This window comes from Fringilla coelebs, assembly GCF_963513975.1.
Source record: "Fringilla coelebs genome assembly, chromosome: 3".
NCBI classification, from domain to species: Eukaryota; Metazoa; Chordata; class Aves; order Passeriformes; family Fringillidae; genus Fringilla; species Fringilla coelebs.
In genome coordinates this window covers 72,063,414-72,088,684 of record NC_140030.1, presented here as the reverse complement: position 1 = coordinate 72,088,684, position 25,271 = coordinate 72,063,414, and the positions used below count along the sequence as shown (strand labels likewise).

At 43.5% G+C, this 25,271-nt stretch overlaps 1 protein-coding gene across 1 annotated transcript in view; it reads right to left on the bottom strand.

Moving 5' to 3' along the window:
* Positions 1–22,425, bottom strand: part of EGLN1 (egl-9 family hypoxia inducible factor 1) — a 34,985-nt gene extending 12,560 nt beyond the window's left edge. The window contains exon 1 of the mRNA XM_084201547.1: positions 21,076–22,425. Coding sequence (XP_084057673.1) covers positions 21,076–21,990 — 915 coding nt within the window. The 5' untranslated portion in view covers positions 21,991–22,425. The remainder of the gene's footprint in view (positions 1–21,075) is intronic.
* Between the last annotated feature and the right edge of the window lie 2,846 nt (positions 22,426–25,271).

Below are 25,271 nucleotides of genomic sequence, written 5' to 3'. Positions count from 1 at the left end.
AAGGTAGCATCAGAGGGAATAAAACATAGTGCAAACAGTTTTTTTACTATGTAAAAGACATTAACTAAGACTCAGCCCCAGGAGGAGCACCACAATAGTGCAGCTGAAAACATTGTTTCGGTTGGGACTTATCTCAGCCTCCTTTCACACAAATGTATGACAGCCTCTCCCATCTATAAAGAAGGAAGACTTGAAGGTAAACAAACTTAAGCTTTATCTTCTATCCTCTCAATTTCTCTCACTGCTGGATGCCTAAAAGCTTAGGTATGACTTCTTAAAAAAAAAGGAAACATCAAAGCAAACTCTTAGGAAAGAGAGGAGAATACCAGTAACATGAGAACACAAAATTGTCTAAGGCGGGAAAACCCCCAAAACCACAAACATGTAATGGAGAGGATGTGTGTTCTATTAATTTATTAAATAAATATAATAAATATATTAATATTTAAACTTTATTGTTAATCTCATATTATTGTTAATCTCATATTAAAGCTGCATTAGTCAAGGAGATGTCACTTTTGCTGTTTGTTGAAGGAACTGCAAATCTCAGTGAGCCAAACAAGATGTCTAAATGCAAGACCGATGACTTCCTACCAAAATTTATCAGATGTGCTCACAAAGACTTCACTGGAAATCCTTGGCATTGGACATCTGACAGATTATTCAAAGAAAAAAACTCCACACACCCCTACAATGAAGAACCAAAGAAAAATGAAATTAAATTTAAAAATTACCCAACCCTGTTTGGTTTGTGATGTATGTCTATTTCAAAAAATTATTCATCCTTGACAAACAAGAGTTCTGAGGAAATATATTTCATTTTAATAACACATCAGGCTATGATTTTTCACAAGCTGAACAAAGTAACAGTCAAATCAAAAGAACAAAGGACTGGTTTAGTATCACCTTCTGTGAAGAGGATCAAGATTACTGACTTACACATGCTAGCATGGTACAACTTGGCTTGGATTCATAAGTGTCCTGGTTTAGGGCAAATCTGGGAGAGAAATCCTTCACAAGTACAGACAGAAACTTGCAACAGAAAGAAAATGCCAGCAGGGAGAAACTCCTGTCAGCCTTACCAATAACAGAGCAATGTAAAAAAAGTAAAATAAATCTGAGACATAATCTAAATATTTCTATACTAACTTCCATCTGAGTAAAATTTCCTGCTGTTATCCTCCATGGTTTAGTAAGCAAGGCTAGAGAATCCAGTTTTCACACACATCAACAATGTGAAACTAAAAACCCTGGAGAGAAATATCAGGCTCTGCAAATATTTTGTATTAAAAATTCATGCCTTGCAGTTATCATCAACTGGAGAACATGCAAGAGAAAAGTAAACTGCTACTTAGCAGCTTAAAAATTAATCAAGGCATTACACATCCTCAAGAGAAGAGAGGAATCTCTAAGAAACTAAAAGAAAAAAATTGACATGTTGCAGCAGCTTTGGATCACTGATCTTTAAGCCCTTTTTCCTAATATTAAATTACCACTACAGCCATTTGATTTGTCTATTAGCAAAGGAGTTAGGAACCATTATTTTCTTTTGCATTTTTCTCTGCAGATACGGTAAACACCCAGCTGCAGAGTGAAGGAAAGAAAACCCCAAATACCCAAACAGAAACCAACCACCACCCAAACTAATAAACCCTGACTACAGCATACACCTGCTATTTGCGCCATCTTCTTGTAAGAACAGAGTAATCTGCTCTTTCAGGAAAAAAACCCAAGCAACTGAAGGCAAGGATGACAAACACAAGTCACTCTCTCTTGTATCCTGCCAAATTTTAACAGCAAAGTTGGAAAGCTTGGCAAAGTGAAGGCAAACCGAACTAAGAACAGAGATGAAAAATGAACTTAGACAGGAAGGGAGAGAGGAAAAACTGAGAGTTGACATAGCTGCTTACACTATTAATAGAATCAGCACACAGCTATGTACATGGATTACATCTTCCATGACCTTCTAGGGAGTTCAGTAACCTGACCTATGCCCCTCCTTCCCAGGCTTTTCAATGCAATGGCCAATACAAGATTTCTACTTGCTTTGCATAGAACCACATTTCATAAGCATACAAAATCAAGCAACATAGCATGCCATCAAAAGTTTGGCACCACATATTAATACTTTTATACATTGCTTATTTCTAACTTGCCAATCAGATGCTGATTTCTCAGACCAAATTTCAGAAAAAAGCCTTGCTAACTAGCAGTTAATTCCTCTTCAAGTCATGGCCTTTTCCCTGTCTTCATTTTTATGTGACATTTACCTGCTCACGACATTCACTTCAAACATCCTAATAAAGTGACACAAGCCAGAAGGCAACAGTTTCCATGCTGGTTCAGTGGCCACCTTCAGCTGAGATCTCCAGGGCCAGTAGAGCCACATGAAGTTTGGATCCAAACAGCTTGAATGTAACCATGGTGCCACGGAGAAAAAAACAGCTCAGGTATTTTTCCCTGTAGCAACAACTAGTTTGGTACTCTCCTTTTACCATTCAATTCTAATTGTGCTCAACAGCAGGACCACACAAAGTTCATTTTCAAGTATCATTCCTTTAATCCATGCATGCCCATAGGCTCCAAGAAATGCTCTTCAGCTCTCGAATCACTGAAGAAATGTGCATACAAGTCTAGATGATTCATCAGTTCTTATGCATGGCACAGGAAAAAACACAGAACTGCAGTTGCTTAAGTCTGATATTCAGGAAATAACTGTGCATGTGGGATGTGCTTAGGCTTTGATGAATACGTCTAACAAGTAAGAAATAGGATATAGAGAAGCTCTTATGAAACTATCAAGCAAGAGGCATTAGCCAGGGAGAAATGGTATTGATTCTCAACATGGGGACAGCAGAAGGCATGTTCCTTGCATGGAGGCTTTGACTGAGCCCGGAGGAGAGCATGGCAATTGGGGAAACACATCTCCAAAGGTGAGCCCATGAGCAACTGAAACCACTGCTAAAGACAGACATAACAGGAAGATCTAAAACATTTCCCAGCTGAAGTTCTGCAGCTCTCACTGCGACGAAACTGAGATAAAAGTGCTTAAACATTAATGAGCTTTTCTGCTCTCCTATAATTCAGCTCGTAAAGCTGCAAGTCTCAAATCTCCAAAGCAAAGAGAGGGCTGAGTCAGCTAACAAACGGCAAGGAAAAAGAAAGATTGTATCTTCTGAAACACAACACAGTGGCCTTTTCCAGGCTGCTAGCCAGGTTAGGTGGGACGTGACTATTCTCAAAATTGTGCCAGTTTAACAAAAAGGTGCTGTTTTAAAATTGAGTCAGTGAAGGCACTGCAAATACACCTGCAGTCCTTCAACCTTATGAAGCCCTAGTTTCCATTAACTTAATCTAACTGCTTATCAGGAAAATAAACTGGAGTTCAAATCTAAAACTGTATACAGAGAGCTGCACACTGACTTAAATAGAGTAATAATTAAAACAAAAAATAGACGTTTATCTAACATATCTCTGAATACAGACAATGTCTTCAAGTCTAAACACCTGCATTCCCTAAAAAAAAAAAAAAAATTAAAAAAAAAAAAAATTATATAAGCACGTCCAAGATATGCCAGTGCTTCAAAGCAGTAATAGCTCCCTCCCCTAAGGTTCAATATAACACAATCTGATAGTTTTGATATCAAAGTCTACTGCAAACTTAAAAAAAGGTCAACAACACCGAACACACAAACAAAAAATCCCCCAGATATACTTCATTGAGGCTTCCCAAAGAAAGTAGATGGAAAGCACCATCACCAGAGGCAGAAAGTTCTCTTAAAAGCAGAGGAGCAAACACAACACTTGACTTTGCTGCTAGGAAGGGTCTAAAGCATACTTTGATTTGTGTCGGTCTAAATCTGTCTAGAGTATGATTAAATAAGATGACCAAGACATTTCAGATTCAAACCACTGTTGAATAATATTAAATGTTTGTAGAATTGGCAGGCCTCCATGGCTAACTCCCTGTTCTCTTCAAGAGAAGCAGACTCATGACTCACTGTTTTGGCGCTGTATAAAAATTTGACAGAGAAGTAAGTCAGTCAACACAGATTTTAAGACTCTGTTTTTAATTTAACACCATAATTGCTTTGAAATGAATAAAACCATTTAGAAAATAAGTATTTTGAAGCTTTTTTCCCCAAGATGGGGCAGAGCTTTCTGCTCTCGCATAAGACTACTCAACTTCTTAGTTTCATCACCACCCATTCAAAAGGGGCACAGAGCAGCAACATCTTTAGGAACTAAAAATAACAGAACACTAAAGTAAATTACAACAGTGCACTAAAAGAGCATGAAGTTAAGTCTCATTCAGCTACATCACTTAAAATATATTCTGACAGCACTTTGTGCACACCAGATTTCCAGAGCCAACCGACATCAGCAGGCACACCGATGCACAGCACACAAAAAAGCATGGTTATCTATTTTTAGATTATTACATATTATCAGTGAACTTTTTCAGTTGTGTAAGATCTACTGGGTAAACAACAACTGAACTCAATCTTAAGGGGTCTTTTTGAACCTTAATGATCCTGTGACACACTACCTTAAAGACAAAGCACACACATTAGCCCAAACGCCAAGACTGGGGACTTCTTAGCACCAGGAGAGGCTGGGAAAGAAGAAACACTAAGGATTAACAGTGGGCAAGAGGTGGTTGCTTTTTGTTTTTCTTTTTAAACCAAACCTTATTGTTTTATCTTTGAAAGTAAATGGCTGAGACATTTGCCAGTTAAAGAATGTCACTCATCATCTCTGCCTTTCTCTCCTCAAAACTCTACATACTGAGAAGCCTAGAATTTCTTTCCCCTTGAAGATAAACCATACACAATCATTTTGCTAACTGCTAGGAGGGAGATTCATTTCTTACTTAAAACTGCAATTTTGTTTCTGTTTTAGGGAATAAAATAGCCGCATAAGTGAAATTTAGCTTGTAGGAAAGGTATCTTTATATAAATTTGAATGTTGCGCAACTGCATGGGAACAGGATTGTGTGTTTAGTACACTATGTTTAGCCAGATACTTGGAAATGCTTGTGCATTGCAAGTTCCTTAAGTTTAGCAAATGTTAAGGTAGTAGCAGTAAAATGTCCAAATCTAGGCCTCAGGTACCACCTCTAGATCTTAACCACAGAAAGATTTACTGTCATAAACAGTATGCTGAGGACAAAGATTTTAAAACAGGTTTTAAGGCTATTTTCAAGGGGACATATATGATTCAGCATTCCCAAACCTCACATTATATGCTATAGCATTCACTCCTAATATTAGACTCCAGATAATCCTTTGAAATTATTTATAAATCACAGAAAAAGAAGTAACTATGCACTGAAATACTATTAGACATTTATTTATGGACAGATTTAATTTATATTAGCACTGCACAGAAGTCTGACTAAGATTTAAAGCCAAACAGCAACAAGCAGCCTGTAATATGTTTTCAAGCCACCTACAATTTAAATGCAAGAAATGCTGACTCTGCCCATGCTACATTTTATGGGCTTTCACACATAAACTGCCTCGATCCAAGCTTTTCTTTACAATCCCACCACAGTCCAGTAATAGGGCCTCTTTCTCAGCTGGCATAAACAACACTTAGGGTTCTGTTCTTTTAACCAGATCACCCAGTGTATCCAGTTCAAATGCACGCAGGCATTAAACAAATCTACTGGTATTCCAGCTGTCTCAGTTCCCACCAGTCCTTGGGCAAAGTCTTGAGAACAGCTGAGGCCATGCAGCGCTACAGGCTGAACATAAACACTGATGTTGGCATGCCAAATCGGGAAAGTGACTCCCAAACCCACCCCTTCTCTGTATGTCCCAGCAGAGCCAGCCGTGTCATTTCAGGTTATGGAGGCATTCTGCTGCAAACGCGGAGGCTGCACTGGCTCAGTGGAAGGAGAGTGGCTCAGGAATGCAATGTATTTGCTCTAAGAGCATGAGGCCTTGTGAGCATGAGAAAGATCTGAACGTACCCAACACTGACTCCAGGGAGGAAAAAACACCTGAGGAAACTGTCTGTGCTTGTCTGGCTGATACAAAAGCCCCACTGTCTTCTGAAATGCCAATTCAACTGACCATACAGCAAATTTATGTTCATGACAGCAACAAGATCATGTCTAGGTTAGGACTTCCTGCACAGCTCCTTGGTGCTGCTTCAACAGGTTTTTTTCCCCAGTCTCCCCATTGATCATAAACACTGGCCCAGGAGACCAGCGTGATGGAAAAACACATCACTCTCATGCCTTGGGAAAAATAGAACATACTGCATTATCAAATTGGTTAAAACTGCATTATCAAATTGGTTAAAATGGACCAATCTGGTTTGTTCGAGGTCTTTTAATACTTGGCATTAGGAAGCTGCTATGAAGAAAACCAATCCAATCAAAAAATCTTTTCACCTTTGCCACTATTTCAACAAAAAAATAGTATTCATATATATATATATATAAAAAATATATATTAAAAAAATTATTCACCCTTCCTAAAAGGCAAGTAGGTTTCTCCATAGATTAGTCTTTTCCTGTGAACAACAACTGAAAAGCCTGTTAATGTTAAGTGACAAAGTTCCCGTCAATCAAATTGGTTATGACTGTCTATAACTCAACAAGTATTGTGGTTAGAAGTCACATGCTAACCTCAAATTCCAAATTTCGCACTTGAAAAATCAGAAAGTGACAGAATCCAAACTCCACACAAAGTGGTGGTGTTAGCAAAAAAGCCATATTATACAAAACATGACAGGAATAAGAAAGCTCCTTTTTAACAACTTGTCACTGAGACTTCCCCTCCCTGCCCCCTCTTCTGAGGCATTCAGAAGAACACAGAACCAGGACCTCTCCCCTCAAATGCTCACACAGAAAGTCAAAAATCTCAACATCAGCTGTGTTAGCATACAGCCAGCATTTACATACTCTTAAACCTTCTTAAAAGCATTGTATTTAGTAAGAAAGAGAAATACACTATTCCACACCCCATCTAGAAATAATGAATTTCAAGACAGGATATGCACACCTCCTTTTTTTTTGTGTTTTTGCAGAAAGGTTTATCTGTATGTCCTTTAAAATCCAATCAGCAGAAACTTTCCTGATAAACCAAAGGACAGCTAGGGCTTTGCAATCTACAGTACTCACTGGGGAGAGATTGTGGGGATTAGCAATAGTAGCCTAGATCAGAGGTGTCAGGTCAGAACAAGAGGCCTGTTCCACAGCACATATTTATGCAACCTACATGCAAGATCTGCAGAGCTTAAGTAAAGCCTGTTCTCAGCTTAACGTTGTGCCAATTAAAGAAAAGAAGAAAAAAATGAGACAAGAGCATAATGAATGACAAAGTGTTTCCCTCAGTCTGCAAATGACCTGAAACGACTCATACCCAAGGCATCATCAACTCAGGCAACAGTGGAAATTACTGATGGACAGACAACCTACAGTGACATGAAAGGAATATGAAGAAAGTAGACACCAGAAGGACATGGACAAAAGTCTGCATTATTGAAAGGAGCAAAGTAACACCAAGTATCACAAGAACTAAGGAAGAAACAGAAGAGCAGCCAATTCTAAAAATCTTAGATTCCACATTTCTATACAGTCAACTTCCCTTCTAAGTCAGCAAGCAATCACTACAGATTTCAGGATTGGCAGAAATAGTCTTCCAGGCAGAAACTGTATTTTGAAATAAATTTTCTACATAATTGTTGAAAAAAAACAACACATGTCCTAAAATTTGTATCTAGTATTGCACACTAACACTGGGTAGCAGTTTCTAAATAGGAGACTGCACTTCAAGAAATTATCTGTGGGAAGCCAACCGATTTACTAATTTCTACAATGTATTGTAAAGGACCTTTTATCTTTATTCTAAAGACACTACAGACCCCCAAACTTTTTTGTATTCTCTCAAAGTCACACTTGTTTGAAGATGGGCAACCAAGAAGAGGAAAGCTGATCTGAAGCCAGAGAAAGGCTGTAGGGAAGAACAGAGAGGAAGGGGAGGAGTGGGCAAGGACCTGTGGACAGTGGATGCACTTGCCAACCCTGTGCTGCAGTAACAAAGGGAGCAAGCGCCACAGCACGGGTTTTAATTGCGATTACCCTGCTACTAACCCCAGGAAATCAAGCTGCAAGGACTAACGAGAAGATACCTCAGCAGGCCTCAGCTGTAATTATTTTTGGGTGTCCTCCAGCCCCCTAATGGACCACACCACAAAACATCTTGGACATTGAAGGTGACTCTCAGCACACAGATATGCAACCAAAGATAAGAAAAAAGCTGCCGCTCCGTGCACAGCACTGTGCTCATCTCCACTGCATGCAGAAGGCTGCTCACATCAGCTGTACTCCAGGTAAAATGTTTGCATGGAGTGGCCTTACAAAAAGCTACTTACCTCTCTGAATGCCTGCTCTGCCCTCAAGCCTATTGATCAATTTATCCCCGGACTTGGAGCACACAAAAATCAGTAAAACGATTGATATATTTTATTTCCAGGATCAATACAAGCAATGTGAAATAGCTACCATGAAGACAACTGAGAGTTACTCCAGGAAACAAGAATTTACTTCCTCTGTAAAGACAACCCTTAATTAAGGGTCCCCAAAGATAACCATTCCTTAAAAATGAAGGCTAGATGATGAAAAAAAAGTGCAACAGATTTTTCAAAGGAAAAAAAATTCTCAAAGGGACACCATCTTCCTATCACTGGCAAATTCTGTTCCCTACTGAGCCCCTGAAGAATTCCAACACTCTCTCCAGAAAGCTGTTCCCAAAGGGAAGGGATGGGGGGGGGCAGGGAGGAAGGCAGGGGGGGTGCATTGGAATTTTTGCTCTTCAAAGGCAAGTTTTCTCTGGGGTTTTAATATGGAGCTATTCTAAGTTGAATTGCAGAACTCTAAGTCTCAATGGTGAGGAAGCATCATTTATTACTAGCTTTGTCTTTCAGTGGGTGTGTTCCTTCAAAGTAGCAGGATGTGAGTGTAGAAAGAGTAAAAGACACAGTAAAAACCAGAAAGCTGAAAAATTCAAGTTGCTATATGGGACAACTAAACTGAAAATAGAGCTAGTTGATAGTATCTTATTCTACATTTCATGTCCTGCAGTGGAGTATTATTTTCCATGCTTACAAGGTCCTTTATAAAGCTATAGGACTAAACAGGTAAAAATAATGTATGTTTATCTTATTACCTCTTACAATATAATTTTGGCATAGCCTTGGCTCATGAGTGAGACAACTCCCATTTTCTATTTTCACTAAGGAAAATGACAAAGTCAGGACTCCAGTATAGGAACTCCTGTGTTGTTCTTGAGTCTGTGCCAGGTGTTAGGAGGCCTTCAAGAGTCATTACATGTCATTTTGTCCAAGCTATAGCAGAGATTTAATGCAAATTTACTCAACCCATTAATTTTGATGCAAACATTGAACATTTTTAAATATAAAGCACCTGAACCATGGATCTTACTTCCAAGGCATTTTGTAATAATGGAACAGGCAAAGGAAAGACCAATAAAGTAGTAAATTCCAGCTGTAACTTCACAACAGCAAACTAACCTCCTTTTTATGAAAAATGGGGTGTTACCAGAAGGATTCCCAGAGGACCTGTACTATTTCTGTATGACCTGGGAAACAGAGGTGAAGGAGCAGAGGGATGGTGTTAACCTGCAATACCTAAATATGCTGCAGTCTCTCCCAGCCCTGGCTGCAGAAAGGGACACGGAGGGGTGTAAAATGATACCAGCTGCCTAAACAACAAAACTGGAGGTGAAATTCAGGAAAGAGTAAGTGCAAAGAAATACCCCTTGGGGGAAAAAGAAAAAAAGCTTTCTTATACAGTGGTGTCTTCTAAACTGGAAGAAAAAAAATTAGAAAATAAAAATCAGTAAATACAGGCTGTTCTCCTAAGAACTTCATGTCAGCACAGCAGAGGAAGCAACTGAAGTGTCATAAATCACTAAAGAAGGAAAGGTAACAGAGAATACATCACCCTGCCAGCACACAAAATCAGGATATATTTGTATATTAAATACTGTGCTTCTGCTTGCCGTACCTTGATCAGCATAACCAGAAAAGCTGCACAGAAGTGCATCAGGAATAATTAGAATCATGAAACAGTACCCACTGGATAAAGACAAAAAAGACTATAATTTTTCAATTTAGGAGGGAAAGCATGTCAGCTGAAAAAAATGCATGCAAGCAATTGCCAGATTTTTTTAAAGAATATGACAAGTAAAAAACTACTGGGAAGTGAGTTTTCACAATACAGTCTAGGAGACACTGAAATCACCATCAGTGGGTTTTAAACAAAAGGAAGTTCCTTTTCCATCTAATCAAACTGCAGGACTCGCTGTTACAGGATGTCGCAGAGGCCAAAAGTACAAATGGCTTTTAAAACAAGATTACAAAAATTAATGGCAAATGTGTCCATCCATCTGCACGTATTACAGGCAGCGATCTAGATACAACCTCTGTCTCAGAGCTCCTTAGTTGCCAGAGGTCAGTGGTATACGAGAACACAATTTTATATACACTTTGAAGCTTTAAATACAGAACAATTATTGATTATTTACAACAGCTACATAGTAGTATAAACATAGATGGCAAATACTTGTGTGGAACAGACATTTGATAAGGGAGAACTCCCACTCAGCAAACACAGGAAGGCAGCCTGCTAGAACCTAAACCAAATTAGCAAGAATGCAAAAAGTGTTAGTTTTGAGCAGGGTGGGTCTTCAGCATCTGAACAGTAAGAACAAACGGCTTTAAATTTTAGGGCTTTTTCATAGTAAGACTGGGTAGTTCCTCAAAAATGCTTAGCTTTAACCCACAAGTCATGGCCTAGCATCTAGTTCATACAGAAGGTCACTTCAGATGAACACGACTCTATCTGGCTTCAATTTACCACTAGATATATGGTAGGGATGGCCAAGCTGACACTCCCGAGAGGCACGCAGCTCTTATCTCTCTAACGCAGTCCTTGCAGAGGACAGGCCATTGACAGAGCGCCTGCAACTGCTGTACCTGGCAGAGAGCAGCAACTGAGGCAAGCCTCTGCACCCCTGCTGGGGCAGCCAGCCTCTCTCAGCACCTGCTCCTTCTCCCTCCCCTCTACCTCAACAGGAAAGGAACACACTGCTGCAGAACAAGGTCCCCAGGGGAGCACAGGTGGGATGGAAGCAGGCAGGAGCAGCAAGTTTGTGTGGGGAATACAGATGAAAGAAAATGACTAGAAAGTAGATGGAAGAGGTAAGGATTGTAACTTGGGAGCTTCAGGTTTTTTATTTATTCAACAGCCTGGCAAAATACATAAGCTTGACTCTTACCAGTTCAAATGGTCCCTCCCCACACTTTTCTTTTTTAATATGGAGTGAGTGGAATTTTTCATAAGTAAAATAAAACTGAAATGTACCAAAAAGAATATTTGGCCAGATGTTTGTTACAAATTAAAAAAAGTAAAAATATGTGAAATATTAAAAGTAAAAGCACTTTTTGGTAGTTTGTGGCTTTGAAACAGCATATTTCATTTTGCTGTCTTGCAAGAAAAGGGTAACTATGCCTGCTGCACTATGCCCTCTCAGTACAGAAGTGGACTCAAGATCATATATAACTTTAAAGTAATTCTGGAGAGAAAGTATTAATCCCCTACAGGCAATTGACTTTAATTTCTTAAACGTTTGCTTAAATCAGTCTTGTGGAGTGTACACATGCTTTGTATTAGCAAGCTTTGCAAGGAAAGGACTGTGCTGTGAGCATACGCACACATGAATGGAAAAACAGGCAACCTGGGAGAAAAGAGGAAAGAGGCAGCAGCACAGACTTACTAAAAGTGACCACCTGGATGACCAAAAGGGATCCAAGGCAGGACTATTTCAAACAGTTACATTACTGGCATATTCGATCACAATGATCCTTTTGGGAGCAAATTACATTAGCAGGAAGACAGACTCCTCATAACTTCATTCAGAGATGCAATAAGCAGGACTTATACTGACAGTGCCATTGCTGGAAAGAGTATTTTAACAGATTGCAAAATTTGGCAGTCGCCTCCGGAGATCACATGGTCCAGCCCACTGCTGAGAGGCGGGTCACCCAGAGCAGGCTGGGTGACCCGTGATCAGGTTTTGAGTATCTCCAAGGACGAAGACTCCACAACCTCTGTAGGAACACGCTTCTTGGTTCATCACAATAGAAAAAGCATTTATTTCATTTCAATGGAATTTCTTGCATCTCAGCATACCCACTGCCTTTCCACTGAGCACTGCTGCCAAGAGCCTGGCTCCCTCTCCTTTACTCCTCCTGTCAAGTATCTGTACACACTGGTATGATCCCCTCACATCTTCTCCTCTGCCACATAAATAGCCCCAGCTCTCTCAGCATCTCCCTGTATGACCTGAAAGACCAAATCTACCACTATGAACAGTGCTACTGCCTGGCTGATGCACTGTCATAGAGGAGCTAAAGCACACACAAATAAGCTTAAGTCAAACAGAGGTACAATTCAGCCAGCATCTATTTCACTGGGCATCATCCAGTGCGCCAGCTGAAAAGGAGTCAGTTTAAGATGCCCTTATCAACTGGCCACAGTCTCCTTTCTCACAGCAGTAAGGCTGCATGCCAGCTGCCTGAACAACAATGCAGCAACCACTGAAACTGGAAGGGCCCAATGCCTTCAGCAGAGAACAGACCACACACTGTTCGAACACAGCAGAAGCTGTTGAGGGATCCTGGCACCCATGGCAAGGTTTAGCTGCTTGAACAGATGCTTAAACAAGACAGTGCAGCAACAAGAGAGATATGTTATTAACCAATGATAAACTACTTTGGAAATCTTACATATGTTGCATCCCTGGACTTTTTCACAGTACAGAGAACTTAAACACATGAGGATTGCTGCCTCAAAGTTGGGACAAGTTTTTAATCTATAGCAATTTAAATTCCACATTATCACAACCGACAGGTAAACTACTATTGAAACATTTTTGTTTCATTTGACTAGTAATGTCAAGACTGTTATTAACTATATAACTGCAGCTGTCTGACCTGCTCAAGCAGGAAGATAACAGATCCTGGCATACCAGAAGGGCAGCAAACCACAGCAAGACTATGCCCAGCAGAGAATCCTATAGGCTCTGCCAACTCACCGACAATTTCAAGCTATCAGCGGAACAAATTGATGTGAATTGATAATACAAGCTCTTCCTGGAAACGGATTTAAAATATCTTCATACAAAAAGACAAATCAGACAAAACAAACAGAACCCAGGAAAAACAAACCAAACCAAGAAAACACATATAAGGCCCTAATGTCTTCAGCATTTAGTACATTTTTTTAACTTGACAGTCAATGCAACAATTCCTCCACCCTGCTAGGACCAAAAAAACACCCACCAATAACAACAACTCCCTCACTGCATTCATCTTTGTATCATTTTCAACATCATGTTTGTTTTTGCTGAAACAAAGCAAGGCAGTCTCAGGCTCTGCTCTCACCGCAGCACACTGAGGTGACACAGCATCATCTCCTCAACGGTGTACATAATTGATCAAACTATGTACTCTAAGCTGGTCTGAGCCTAAATTAATGCACAAAATTAGTCCTTGGGTATTAAATAACCTATTTCTTTAGGCCCCATTAGTTACCCTACAGGTATGGACTTCATCTCTTTATCAGAGCACTACACCTACAACATATCGATAACCACCCTACCTCCACACACAACCTCTGCCCAGACATGCAGGCTCGCACATTTCTACTCAATTCCTATTTATAACATCATGTGCTAACAAAAATACTCTCAAGCAGTTTTAAGTTAAATACCAAAGAACAAGAAAGTCTTCAAGTGTAAGCAGCTGTTACGTGCATAAAAGCATTGCTCTATTTTTGACAGACACTGACTGCCCTGGAACAGTGAGTGGATTTTGACCTGAAGCTTACGACTGCCACTTACCAGCTAATTCTGGCACAAGCCTGCACTGGAAATATGCCTGACCACCCATCTTAACCAACAACCTTCAGAACCTCAAAGGAGTTTGCAAGGATTTCATCAGCACCAAATGATTTTCCCAAAAGGCTTTAAAGACTAGCATTAGTCCTCCTTCTGAAAGGTCAAAGTAAGTCACAAATGCAGAAGAAAAAAAGGGTATCATAAATAACAATTATTTCACTCAGTAATAACTGCAAAGTCAAATAACTCTTCTGTTCTTTTCACTAAAAATACTGCATTCAAAATACTGTTTTCTTAGTGGAGCGTAAAAAACATGCCAATGAATAAAGAACTTGAATTGATATAATCTGAGTATGCTGATTTCCAAAAAACACTTGTACAGTCCTTGCATTGTCTGCAGTCACTCCCCCACTGAAAAGTAACAAAATATAGCTGCACAAGAGCCAGGGAACCCCACAAGTGTCCTACTGAGGAATTCACTAACCAACCCACTCACAACAGTCACAGAATTAATTTTTACACTGAAAAAAGTGCTGTCTTTGTACAGGAGCTCTCTAAGGAGCGTAAAGAGAAATTACTTAGTCTCCGGATAGGCAAGAAGAAATTTTTGCTTCATATAGAGTATCGGTTTTCCTTTTACAACAAGTTTCCTTTCTGCTGCAGGAGAAAGCCTTCATTTAAATTCCAAGTACACTATGTACATACCTAGAGGTACAAACATCTGCACCCATACACCCAGTACAGAACAATACAGAAGCAACTAGAAAGACAGCATCCTGCAAAATTCCAACAGCAACCTGGCCTGTTCAAGCCAAGCGCCATCAGATATTAATCAAGACAGGCTATCCAACTGAATTACAAATCTAATGAACATGGTAAATACCACAGAAGAGAATAATATGCTGCCAGGTTATTTTTTCAGGAAATAGCTAGCAGCCTATTCAGAAATTAAGCACCATTTAGAAAAAAGGAAAACATCTCTCAACCAACCAGTCAAGGTTACTGATACAACTAACCCAGGGATCTGAGAACTGCCGTTCAGACAGTCCTATGACTTGGCAGGACATCACTTGCAAAGAATTTCAGTCCAAGAGGCCACAGGGAAGGGAAGACAGCTCTTCCTCTCAAGCTGTACAGCTATGAGAAGCATCCCACATGATTCTTAGGTAGTATTAAATGAGCCTGTTCTGTACAGAAGAGACAGCATAGAACATCAAAGTAGCAACACGGTCAAAAAATCGGTATCACTGACAGGAAAAAATTAATTATCCACAGGGTACTGAAATCACTGATCAGCACAAACTACAGGTTCCTTATCTCCAGAACAGTAACAACTAAAAAACCATGAACTCTAGTTACAGTCAAAAATAGCTTGGAAAAGCAAGAAGAAAAAGCACTGGAGCTGGCACAAGGGGATGGAGCTGTGCACCTTCCTTACCAGCAGCAAACAGAAGCAAGCTGCAGCACACTGTCCATGGCAGATGACACCAATCCAGCTCTCTCTTGAAAGAGAGGTCAAGAACATCTTTGATGCTAATAAAACTCTAGAATAAGGGATAGGAACAGCCAATAAAGCTTAAGAGCAGGTTGATTTTGAAGCTGGGAGCATGGGGAAAATCAGTTTTCATGTGGAGAAAATACATGTTCCCACTGTACATGCTATATGGGATCACCTAGTGGGTAGATGAGCAAAGTTTCTGTAAAAAACTGTTGTAAGAAAGATTCTTGGAGGACAGAAGTATGTGCTTCTGATGGCAAGAACCGAATCTCACACTGACACAAAAGAGCAAAAAGAAAGAAAAAAAATACATAGCTAGCAAAGATTTCTTAAACTATATTTCAATCTTCAAGGGCAAATTTTGGGAGAATCAGACTCAAGTGCTAAACTAAGGCTCTAGTTTGGCAAACACTTTAAACTGGCATAAATTTGCATTGCTGCTGAAAGAAAGTCTCACCATCTGCCAGTCCTCTGTGCCAGCACAAACATCCGAACACTGAACCAGGAGCACTTCTTTTGCCAGTTTATTTTTCAGATGGATCAGTTCCCCAAACCAGTTCACAGGATGGCCATGTAAATACTTGTGCTGGCAAAGAAGAGTGACTACTCAAGCACTGCAAGCCCAAAACGTTCATTGAACTACAGCCTAACACACAAGGGTGTGGAGAAGTTCTAACAGTCACGGGTGGTGCTCCCCACCGCTGGACACACTATATTCATACCACACTTCGAAGCTGTGATCACCACACAGCTGCCCTCAGAAACCAGCATATCTCTGCAATTTTCTCTAATTTCTTCTGTCAGAAGCTCAGCAATGCTGAAGTTGGCTGTAAACAAGAATATTTTCTGGATGTTGCTGAGCTTCTTCATCAAAAGATCATTTGCAGGAGAAACCCCAGTCACTCTTCTGATCGCCTCCTTCACCTGGGACACAAAAGGCTTGTACATAAGGAACAAAAAAGGAAAACTACAGTCATCACATATCAGGGCTCTACTCATCTACAAGAAAACAACATCACCCACAGAAGCGCTGCTGTCAGGGAAATGGCCAACAGATAAGGATGAGCCCTGGTCATGTTCTGTATCAAGGTCAAGCAACACAAGTGAGTACTGGGAGACTGAGAGAGACCTACCCACACTTTCCCACAACCCAGTGGCAAATTCAAAGCCATACACGAGGTCATTCACTAGGAACCAATTAGATCAGTAAGTTTTCTACCAAGAAATAATTTCAAGGTGTGATAGTGAAATGATCTCCAGAATGATACAGGAGGATCAATGTAATCACACATGCCACAAGCGAACTGAAGGAAAGCCCCCACTTCATGGACATTCCTAAGCCCAGATCTCCAGTCACAGCTCTTGGGTCCTTCAACCAGAGCACGACTTACCCAAGCTGCACACCTGCCCTTGTGATTTCTTTCCTTTCTTCTACCACAGTTTTGGCATCATCATCACTTTCCAGTACCTGCTTGGTTGCCAAGTTCTTATTCCCCCTTATTTTTCATTTGTCTTCTTACTGCCACACTTGCTTACAGTTATATTTTGTAGAATAAGATACAGTGGAAAGAACACCCATAAATCTTATTTTTTCTTGGTAACATTAATCCAACATGTTTGTAGAAAAGCTGCAACATAAATAAGTGGCAAGAGCAGAGAGCCTCTTCTGTCCAGTTTATAAAAAAGCTAACAGCAGGATACAAGAAATCCACTCACTCTTGGAGAATTATTTTCTAAAGGAGCATTACTAACTTTGGAAGAACCTAATTTAATAGGGCACAGTCAGACTGGTCTTAATCTAGAGTCCTCTAGGTCTTCAGAAAATTCCAGGATCTCGAGAGTAAGAGATAAGCAATTGACAGAAAAAGCAGAAAAGCAAGTTTGCGCAACATGTAACAAATAAAGAATTTTTTTAAGCTACAGGTGGCTGAGAAGCAATGGGTGTCACTACCATACTAGTAGAGAGAGGAGAGCATTAAAATGCAGCAAATTGAACAGGATTGGTCTCCTGAGAGGTTTCTTGAAGTAGGAATGAAGGAAAAACTAAAGGGATGCAAGAGGGCCTGTTAAACTGTCTATTTTAATGTCCTTCCAACAAAAGGGTAGGGTTTAGGAGATGGCTGGCACTGAATGTAATGGTGAGCAGAATAGCTGATGGATCAGATGTCTGGTTATATGGTGATTATTAGGAACCCAGTCCACAACTGGGAAGTCACAGTATTACTCCAGGACCAGTAAATAATGTAAGCTTCAGATCAGAGAGTCCACAACATGAAAAGAGAAAGCTAGAAAAAAAATCATAAACCTGACACCACCCCTAACCCCATCTTCATGCTCCATATGAGGAAGGAGGAAAAACCATCTCAGCTGGTTCCTGACATTCAGGACAATTTCTTTTCCTGATTTTGATGAGCAGGCTTTTACCTCCACTAGTCACATAAGAACAGGACAGGCAAGAAACAGAAATACATGCATGTACAAATGTGGCAACTGATCAGACAAAGAAAAAAAAAGAATTTATGAAAGGATGAAAGTAGTAAAAACTAGAAAATAATAGGAAATAGGAGTAAGACACTAGAGCTCAAATACGCACGTATGTGCCGCTGTCTGCTAGAGAAAAGAAGGAAACAGAGTCTGGAAAGCAAGAGAACAAAAGCAAGGAATGCAGTAAGTCAGGACTTCCAAGATGAGTAAATACTTAGCCACTCTCTTATACTTGCTGCTGTCTCCACACACTCAAAGGTACTTGGCTAGTATATAACTAGTGCTGTATAGATATCTTTCAGGCTGGAGAGTAATTTGCTGACACTCAGGACTAGGTAGAACCACATCAGTATAAGCAGATGAGTTCTAGGTGGCCCAAGTAACCTAGAGAAAACACCTATTAGAGACTTTAAAATATAATATCTCAGGTCACAATCAACATTTTGTCTTATTTCATGTTCTCTGTCTCACTGGACTGGCCCCGGTGAATGTAAATGTTTGAATTAGATCCTATTAACACAACATAGCTTTTTCCTTGACAGGCAGATTTACAAGCCAAGAGATTCAGGATATATATAAACCTCAGACCCACTTCTTGCTTTGTCATACACTCCCTCTAGACAGCTGAAGTGCACTTCAACAGACACTTGCCACAGAAGCGAAGGCAAATTCAATGCCAGCACCACCAATGGGTTACAAGTTATATGGTTACAATACAAGTTATTTGAAGTGATACTCTGGGTATCATCTGCTTCTCTTTATTCAACTATGAAGTAAATCTTTGAATGACAGTTTTCATTCTGCTTTTGCTGGCATTTTAGAGAACTGAGCTTTCCTGAACACTAAAAGCACTGTCTTTTGCAAGGAAAGAAGCAAGGGAAAACGAGAAGACAAAGTAATGCATTTCTGTGCCACCAAGACTAAAGTACTGTGCTCTTACTGATCTGATCCCTACACCTGTTCTGATTCCCCAAACAGAGGGATTTCAAAAACCAAGTAGGAACATAAAATACAGTTGTCCAGGAATTACAGGCGTGATTGAGGATTACAACTCCAAAAGCCTTGGCATCTACTTTTTACAGAAGCATACCACTGCACCCAAAAACAGAAGCAGTATTCCTTTTAGCTGCATAAAACTGAAATCCAGCAAAACCACTGATATTTTTAGAGTGCAAGTTTGAAGCCTTGAAGAGCTTTAAGACTAAGACTGCCTGAAAGATAAGTTGGCTTAGAAAAGTCCTGCAGGAATCTATGAGGACTCGACACCATGTTCCCATTGAAATGTTTTAGCACAGTACTGGTTCAACTGAAGAAATGCAAAGACAGCATTACAAAAAAAAAAAATTTCCCACCCTCTTTTCTTAATCCTTTATCATGGGAGTTTCCCGTGCCCTGAACAAATCCAGGGCTGTTTTTTGCTGTCCAGTTTCTCCCTTCCTCCCTCCCTCCCGCAGCTTCCTACCAGCTGAGATCCTGCAGCTGCAGCAACAACAGTCCATCTGTGAAAGTGCAACCACCTCGGCAGGATGACTCCTACCATTTCACTGGCTTCCTTATGCTTTAACAGAGGTAGCAAAGTCTGAAGGGGCTTCACCCCTCTTTTTTTTTATTAAACTGAAAAGATACTGATGAATATTCATTACTAGTTCTCTACTAAGAGCATGAATTTTATTTAAAGGACTGGAAGGGAATCGCAAATTAGGCTAATACAATGGGAGATTTTGACTCAGTTCTCTGGTCTCGAAATAGAGCTAAAGAGTATGACTTCTGTGGAAAAGTGACTTAATGAGAGTAAAATAAAAACTCTGCCCAAAGCCACGCTGCTCCATGGCTGTGATTCCACTGCCTGCCACAATACCCATCTGCCAGAGTGCCTCACTGTAACTCACGGGTTTATTGTGCCACCGGGACATACTCACTGATGCAGGTCTCCTGACCACATTTTTAAGTCCGGCACCTGGCAGGCCACATCCTGAGCCAAGGTTTACCAAAACCCGGCACATTCATGCAAGGGTTTTGGTAAACCTTGGCTCAGGATGTGGCCTGCTGCACGCTACAAACGCTGTGCAGAAGTGGTTCCACCCTCTTCAGCCAGCGCAGCTGCCGGGACACCTCGTAGCCAGCCCCATGCTTCCCGCGGCTGGTCAGAGCTGTCTGACCAGCGTTTTTAGGGAGACCACGGAAGAACTCCGATTTCAATACTCATCACCTAGCGGATAAGCTTCCAGGTCAAGGGGTTTTTCACAAAACGCAGGCATATAAATAAGATCACCTTTTTTACCTGCAAACAAACCCTTTCCCACTTTCCCGGTAGAGAGCGATCTCCAGGCTGCCCGCGGGACAGCAACTCGCCCGTCGAGGCTGCGGCCCAGGCCCGCTGGGGGTCCTGCCACGGCCGGGCGTGGGTCACAGAATTGTGAGAGCTGGAAAACCCTGGAGATCATCCAGTGCAACCCTCCTGCCTAGGCAGGGTCACCTCGAGCAGATGACACAGGAAGGCGTCCAGGTAGGTTTTGAATGCTTCCAGATAGAGACTCCACGATTTCCCTGGGCAGCCTGTTCCAGTGCTCTGCCACCCTCAATGTAAAGAAGTTCTTCCTCTTGTTGAGGTGGAACTTCTTGTGCTTTAGTTTATGGCAACTGCTACTTGTCCTGTCACTGGGCAACACTGAAGTATCTGGCACCGTCTTTTTAACATCAACTTCTGAAATATTTACATACATTAATGACATCCCTTCTATCCTCTTTTCACTAGACTAAAAGGGCTCAGCTCCCGCAGTCTCTCTTCATGATAGAGATGCTCAAAACCCCTAATCATCTTTGTGACCCTCTAGAGAAAGACAGGAGCTTCTTTCTCATACTGAGGAGCCCAGAACTGGACACGACTCTCAAGTAAGAGTCGGCTCCGGAGAGCGGAGAGGGCGCACACGCACAGCGCAGCCCCGCACAGGCAGCCGGACGGACAGACAGACAGCCGGACGGACGTGCGCACACGCACGCAGCCCCGCAGACAGCCGCACACGTGCGCGCACGCACGCCCGCACCCGGGGAAGCGCCGGCTCCACGGCCCCGCTCCCGCCCCCCCGCCACAAACCCCCGGCAGCAGGAGCAGGGGGAGGCCGGGCACCGGGGGTCCAAGCTCCCTCCCTCACTCACTTTCGTCCTGCCGTTGATTTTGTAGTTGCCCAGCTTTCCATTACAGTGTCGGATGAGATCGTCCATGCTGTTCATGAGGAGCCGAATGGTCTGGCAGCCCGGCTCCTTGCCCTCCACCCAGGTGATCTTGTCGCCACGAATGTCCTTGGAGGAGTCGCTCTTCTGGCTGACGAGCTGCCCGTCGGTGAAGCGGCCGGTGTGGTGGAGGGCCCGCACCTCCTCGGCCACCAGCCCACCCAGCTCCTTGCCGAGGAAGTCGTCAACCACGCAGATACCGTGCTTGTTCATGCAGGGCACGATGTACTCCAGCGCCAGCCGCTGCGGCACCAGCGACTTGGTCTGCCCATTCGGGCGCAGCGCGGCCCCACCGGGGCCCGCCTGCACGCCGCCCGGGTACAGGTTCGACTTGTCCCGGTACAGTAGCACTGCCTCCCCGGAGGGCGACGGGGACTGGGCCGCGGCCGAAGCCTCCGCCTCACCGCCGGCAGCTGCAGCGGCGGCGGCGACGTGATTGTTGGTCAGCGGGGCGGCCTCGGCGGGGGCCTCCGGGGACGGCGGCGCTGCGCCCTTCCCGACCCCCGCCCGGCTGCCGCTGCCAGCCGCAGCCCCGCCGTGGGCGCGGGTCGGCGGGGGGTGCCCGCCGTGGGGCTCGGTAGCGCCCCCTGCCGCGCCGGCCGCTGCAGCGCCGCCGCCGCGGCAAATCAGCTTGTGCTTCTTCCAGTCCTGGCGCTGGTGCTCCTTGCTGCAGTAGAAGGAGCTGCGGCAGCGCCCGCACCGCAGCAGGTTCTCCATCTTCCCGCACAGCTCGCAGTACTGCCGGTCTCGCTCGCTACTGCTGCTGCTGCCGCCGCTGCTGCCGCTGCCGCTCTCGCCCTGGCCGCCCTGACCGGCTCCTCCGCCGCTGTCATTCGCCATGGCGCTGGTGGTGCCGCCGCAGCCCCGCTCCGCCAGGTCGTGTTATGTAAGGAGGCGGGCGGGAGCGGCGCTAACGCGGGCCCCCGCCCGGCCGCGCGGGGAGGGAGCGCTTACTGCATCATGGCCGCCCGGCTCCGGCTCCGCCGCGGCCCCCGCCGCCCTCCGCCTCCGCCGGCCCGCGGCCTCCTCCAGCGCGCGGGGGCCCGCGCCGCCCTCCCTGCGCCGCTAACGTTGCTTAGCGCCGCCTCATCGCCGCCCCACCGGCGGCGGAACGGCCGAGGGGGAGCGGAGCGGCGCGGTGCGGGGCTGCCTTCCGCTCCCCGCCGGCCTCTCTGCCCGTGCAGCACGGGCCGGCGCCGCCGCCGCCTCTACCCACCGCGCCTCCGCCGCTCTGCCGGGGCGAGGAGGAGGAGGCGCCACTCCTGAGGCCCGCTGTGCACGTACGCCACTTCCAGCCCGCCAGCGCCGCCGGCGCGTCAGGCGGGCGTGGCCGGGCGGGCGGGGCCGGCTCGGAGCCGGCCGCGTCCTCCGCGCCGCTGCGTGAGGGGCTCAGAGGCGCTGCTACAGTCGTGGGCTAACGGACAGGCCGCGGGCCGGACCGGGGCGGCCGCAGCGCCCTTGTGGGATGGCGCCCTTCCCTCCCTATGACGAGTGCGGCCTTCCCGGCAGGGACAGTGGGGAAATTGCTGCGGGGTGTCACTGCTCTGGGCTGCCGGGGCCGCCCCGTCGTCGCTGGGCAGGTCGCTAATCTGAGGGTGCCCGTGACCCCAGTAGCGAGCTGCCCCGCTGCCCCTGAGGGGTGTGGGCCTGCCGCGGGTGAGGCGGGGGCACCGAGGAGCGGCGGGTGACGTGGAAGCTGGGCACTGTGGCTTGAATGACAGGCAGGGTGGCGGCGGCGGCACCTGGCTACAGTGGAGAGCCAGGTTTTTTCACTCCCTTAGGCCCCAAAATACTCCCGCCGGATAGCTGGGAGAGCGGGAGAGACATGTGCTGTCTCCTTCATAAATAACACGTGGCTTGTGTCCCGCTTAACGGAATGGTACTGAAGGCCGGAGCTAGGCTGATTAAGAAATGAAAAAGCAAAAAGCAGGAAGAAGAAGAAGGAGCCAGTTGATGTAGCTGCCAAAACAAGGCGAGGCCAGGAGTTGGGGCCTGTGCTGTGATGAACGGATGAACGTGGCAAAGTTCCTGACAGGCAAAAGGAAGCTCGTTTGGCAGAGCAGTGCTGGTAGAGGGACAAAGGTCTCAGCTCAGTCACGTCCGTTGCCAAAAGCCACATGGGCATCTGGACTCCTCTGAGGTGATGTTTAAGCTTCCACTGATCCAATTAACTGTGGCTTTGCTTGCGTGTGGTATAGTTTAGGAAAGTGAAGTTTCCTGCAGTACAGCCCAATAGGGTGGTCGGTGCTTCAGAGATGTGTGGTGGGGAAGAGCAATTATTCCTCCTGGGCTGGATCTTTTCCCATCCATCTTCTCAGAGAACCATTTGGTGAACAGACAGCAAATAGCTGCTCTGTGGGCTGGGCTGGTGAGACACGCTGCATGCCATTGGTCCGCACTGCCTGTAAATTAAGCAAATCCATTCTAAAGCCCAAGAAGTGTAAAATACATGACCCAATATACAGATCTTTGGGTAGAAAGGCGAAATGAACCCAGAGGCTGCCACAGGACTTCATATGACATTGGATAAGTTCCTCTGCCACTGTAGAAGAGGAATACTAATGCTCTTGCTTCTCACAGGCTCTTGTGAGGTTTAACACTGTAATATACTTGTATTATAGTGATAGGACTTTATGTATGCAATTAATAAAAAATGGTTTAGTTCTTATCTCTCCTATAGAACGGGATTTGGAATTGATTGGCATAGTAATAGGACTTGGAGAAATGTTAGGCACTGAATGTACTATATGAAGAATGCAGAAGAAACAAAGTGTACCAAGGCTACGAGTGCCTTGTGGTACATACATGAAAAATGAGAAGGAAAACCAGGGTGAATTATTAGAAAGGCAAAAGGAGTACTGAGAGGACAAGGTCATGAAAGCCCAGTGGATAAAATTTCAAGGTGAATAGGACTAGTGAGCTCCAAGGGAGAATTAAAAACAACAGCAACCACCAAAGGAAAAAAAAAAGGTAGCAAATGAACTGGAAAAGATGGAAACTAAAAACAAAATTTCAGGTTAGTGATTTCTTTGTGATAAGGACAGAGGGAAGTGGATTAAAACCAAGTTTTAAATCTAATGCATGAAGTGGACAGATTCATAATGTATGTGTAATGAGAGTTTTTCCTTCAACTGTAGGTATAGGAGGTATGTCAAAAATACTAGGTTTAGGCATTCTTCTAGCTGCTTTAAGATGAGATTAATTCAGCTGATTTCCTTGGACTTGCAGCATTGTTAAACTGGGCTAAATGAGAAGAGAGTCAAGGCTGTTATTTTCAAAAACTTGAGAAGTGCAAATAATGGTATTCTGCCAGATAGAAACTGAAGAGTTAAAGATCTTTTACATTTGCTGTGTACTCCTTCAGCAAACACAGTGGAGATGAAAGTCACAGACTTGAAAATCATTCAACCATGAAACAACTAGGAAAAAGACCAAGGCACAAATATGGCGCCTGGCTAAAATCTAATGATAGTTATTAATTTACAGGCTAATTTGGCTTCAAAAGTCTTCTGGTTTTTCCCTCTCTTTTCCTCATGTCTTTGGGGATGCAATCAAAGGTCTTAGTTTTCACATTTGCTAATGTGCTAAGCTACTTCATGGTGTCTTGACATCATAATGTTTCACAGCATGGTCAACAGAATTGCCAACTTCAACAAAATCCATCTTTGGGTGTATGAAGCATTTGCCTACACCAGTGACACAAAACTTAATGAAGGTTTTAGAGTGACAAAGCTGTGTTGAAGAGCAGTGGTGGTAAGGAAACTCAGGAGGACAATGAGTATTTATATGACAATAGCTGTGTCTGCAACATGCTAGGAATGTTTTCCAAGCATAGAAGACTCTATTCATTGCCAAAGAGCTTGTGCCTTTAAAGACAGTGTAAGGACAAAGCACAACAAAAAGCAACATATGGTATAGTAAGTAAAATGATCCATATGATGGTTGCCAGAACAGAGGAGGAAGGGACTTCCTTCTCTTTTTTTTTCAGCTGGTTGCTCTTCACTTGGTCCCTAAGGTGGCCTTTCTAAGATAGCTAATTTCTTGTCTCTGTCAGTGAATGTTGGAAAAGAGCTTTACTAGTGACTAGGTAATGATGAGACATACTGCTTTGCAGAGAATGC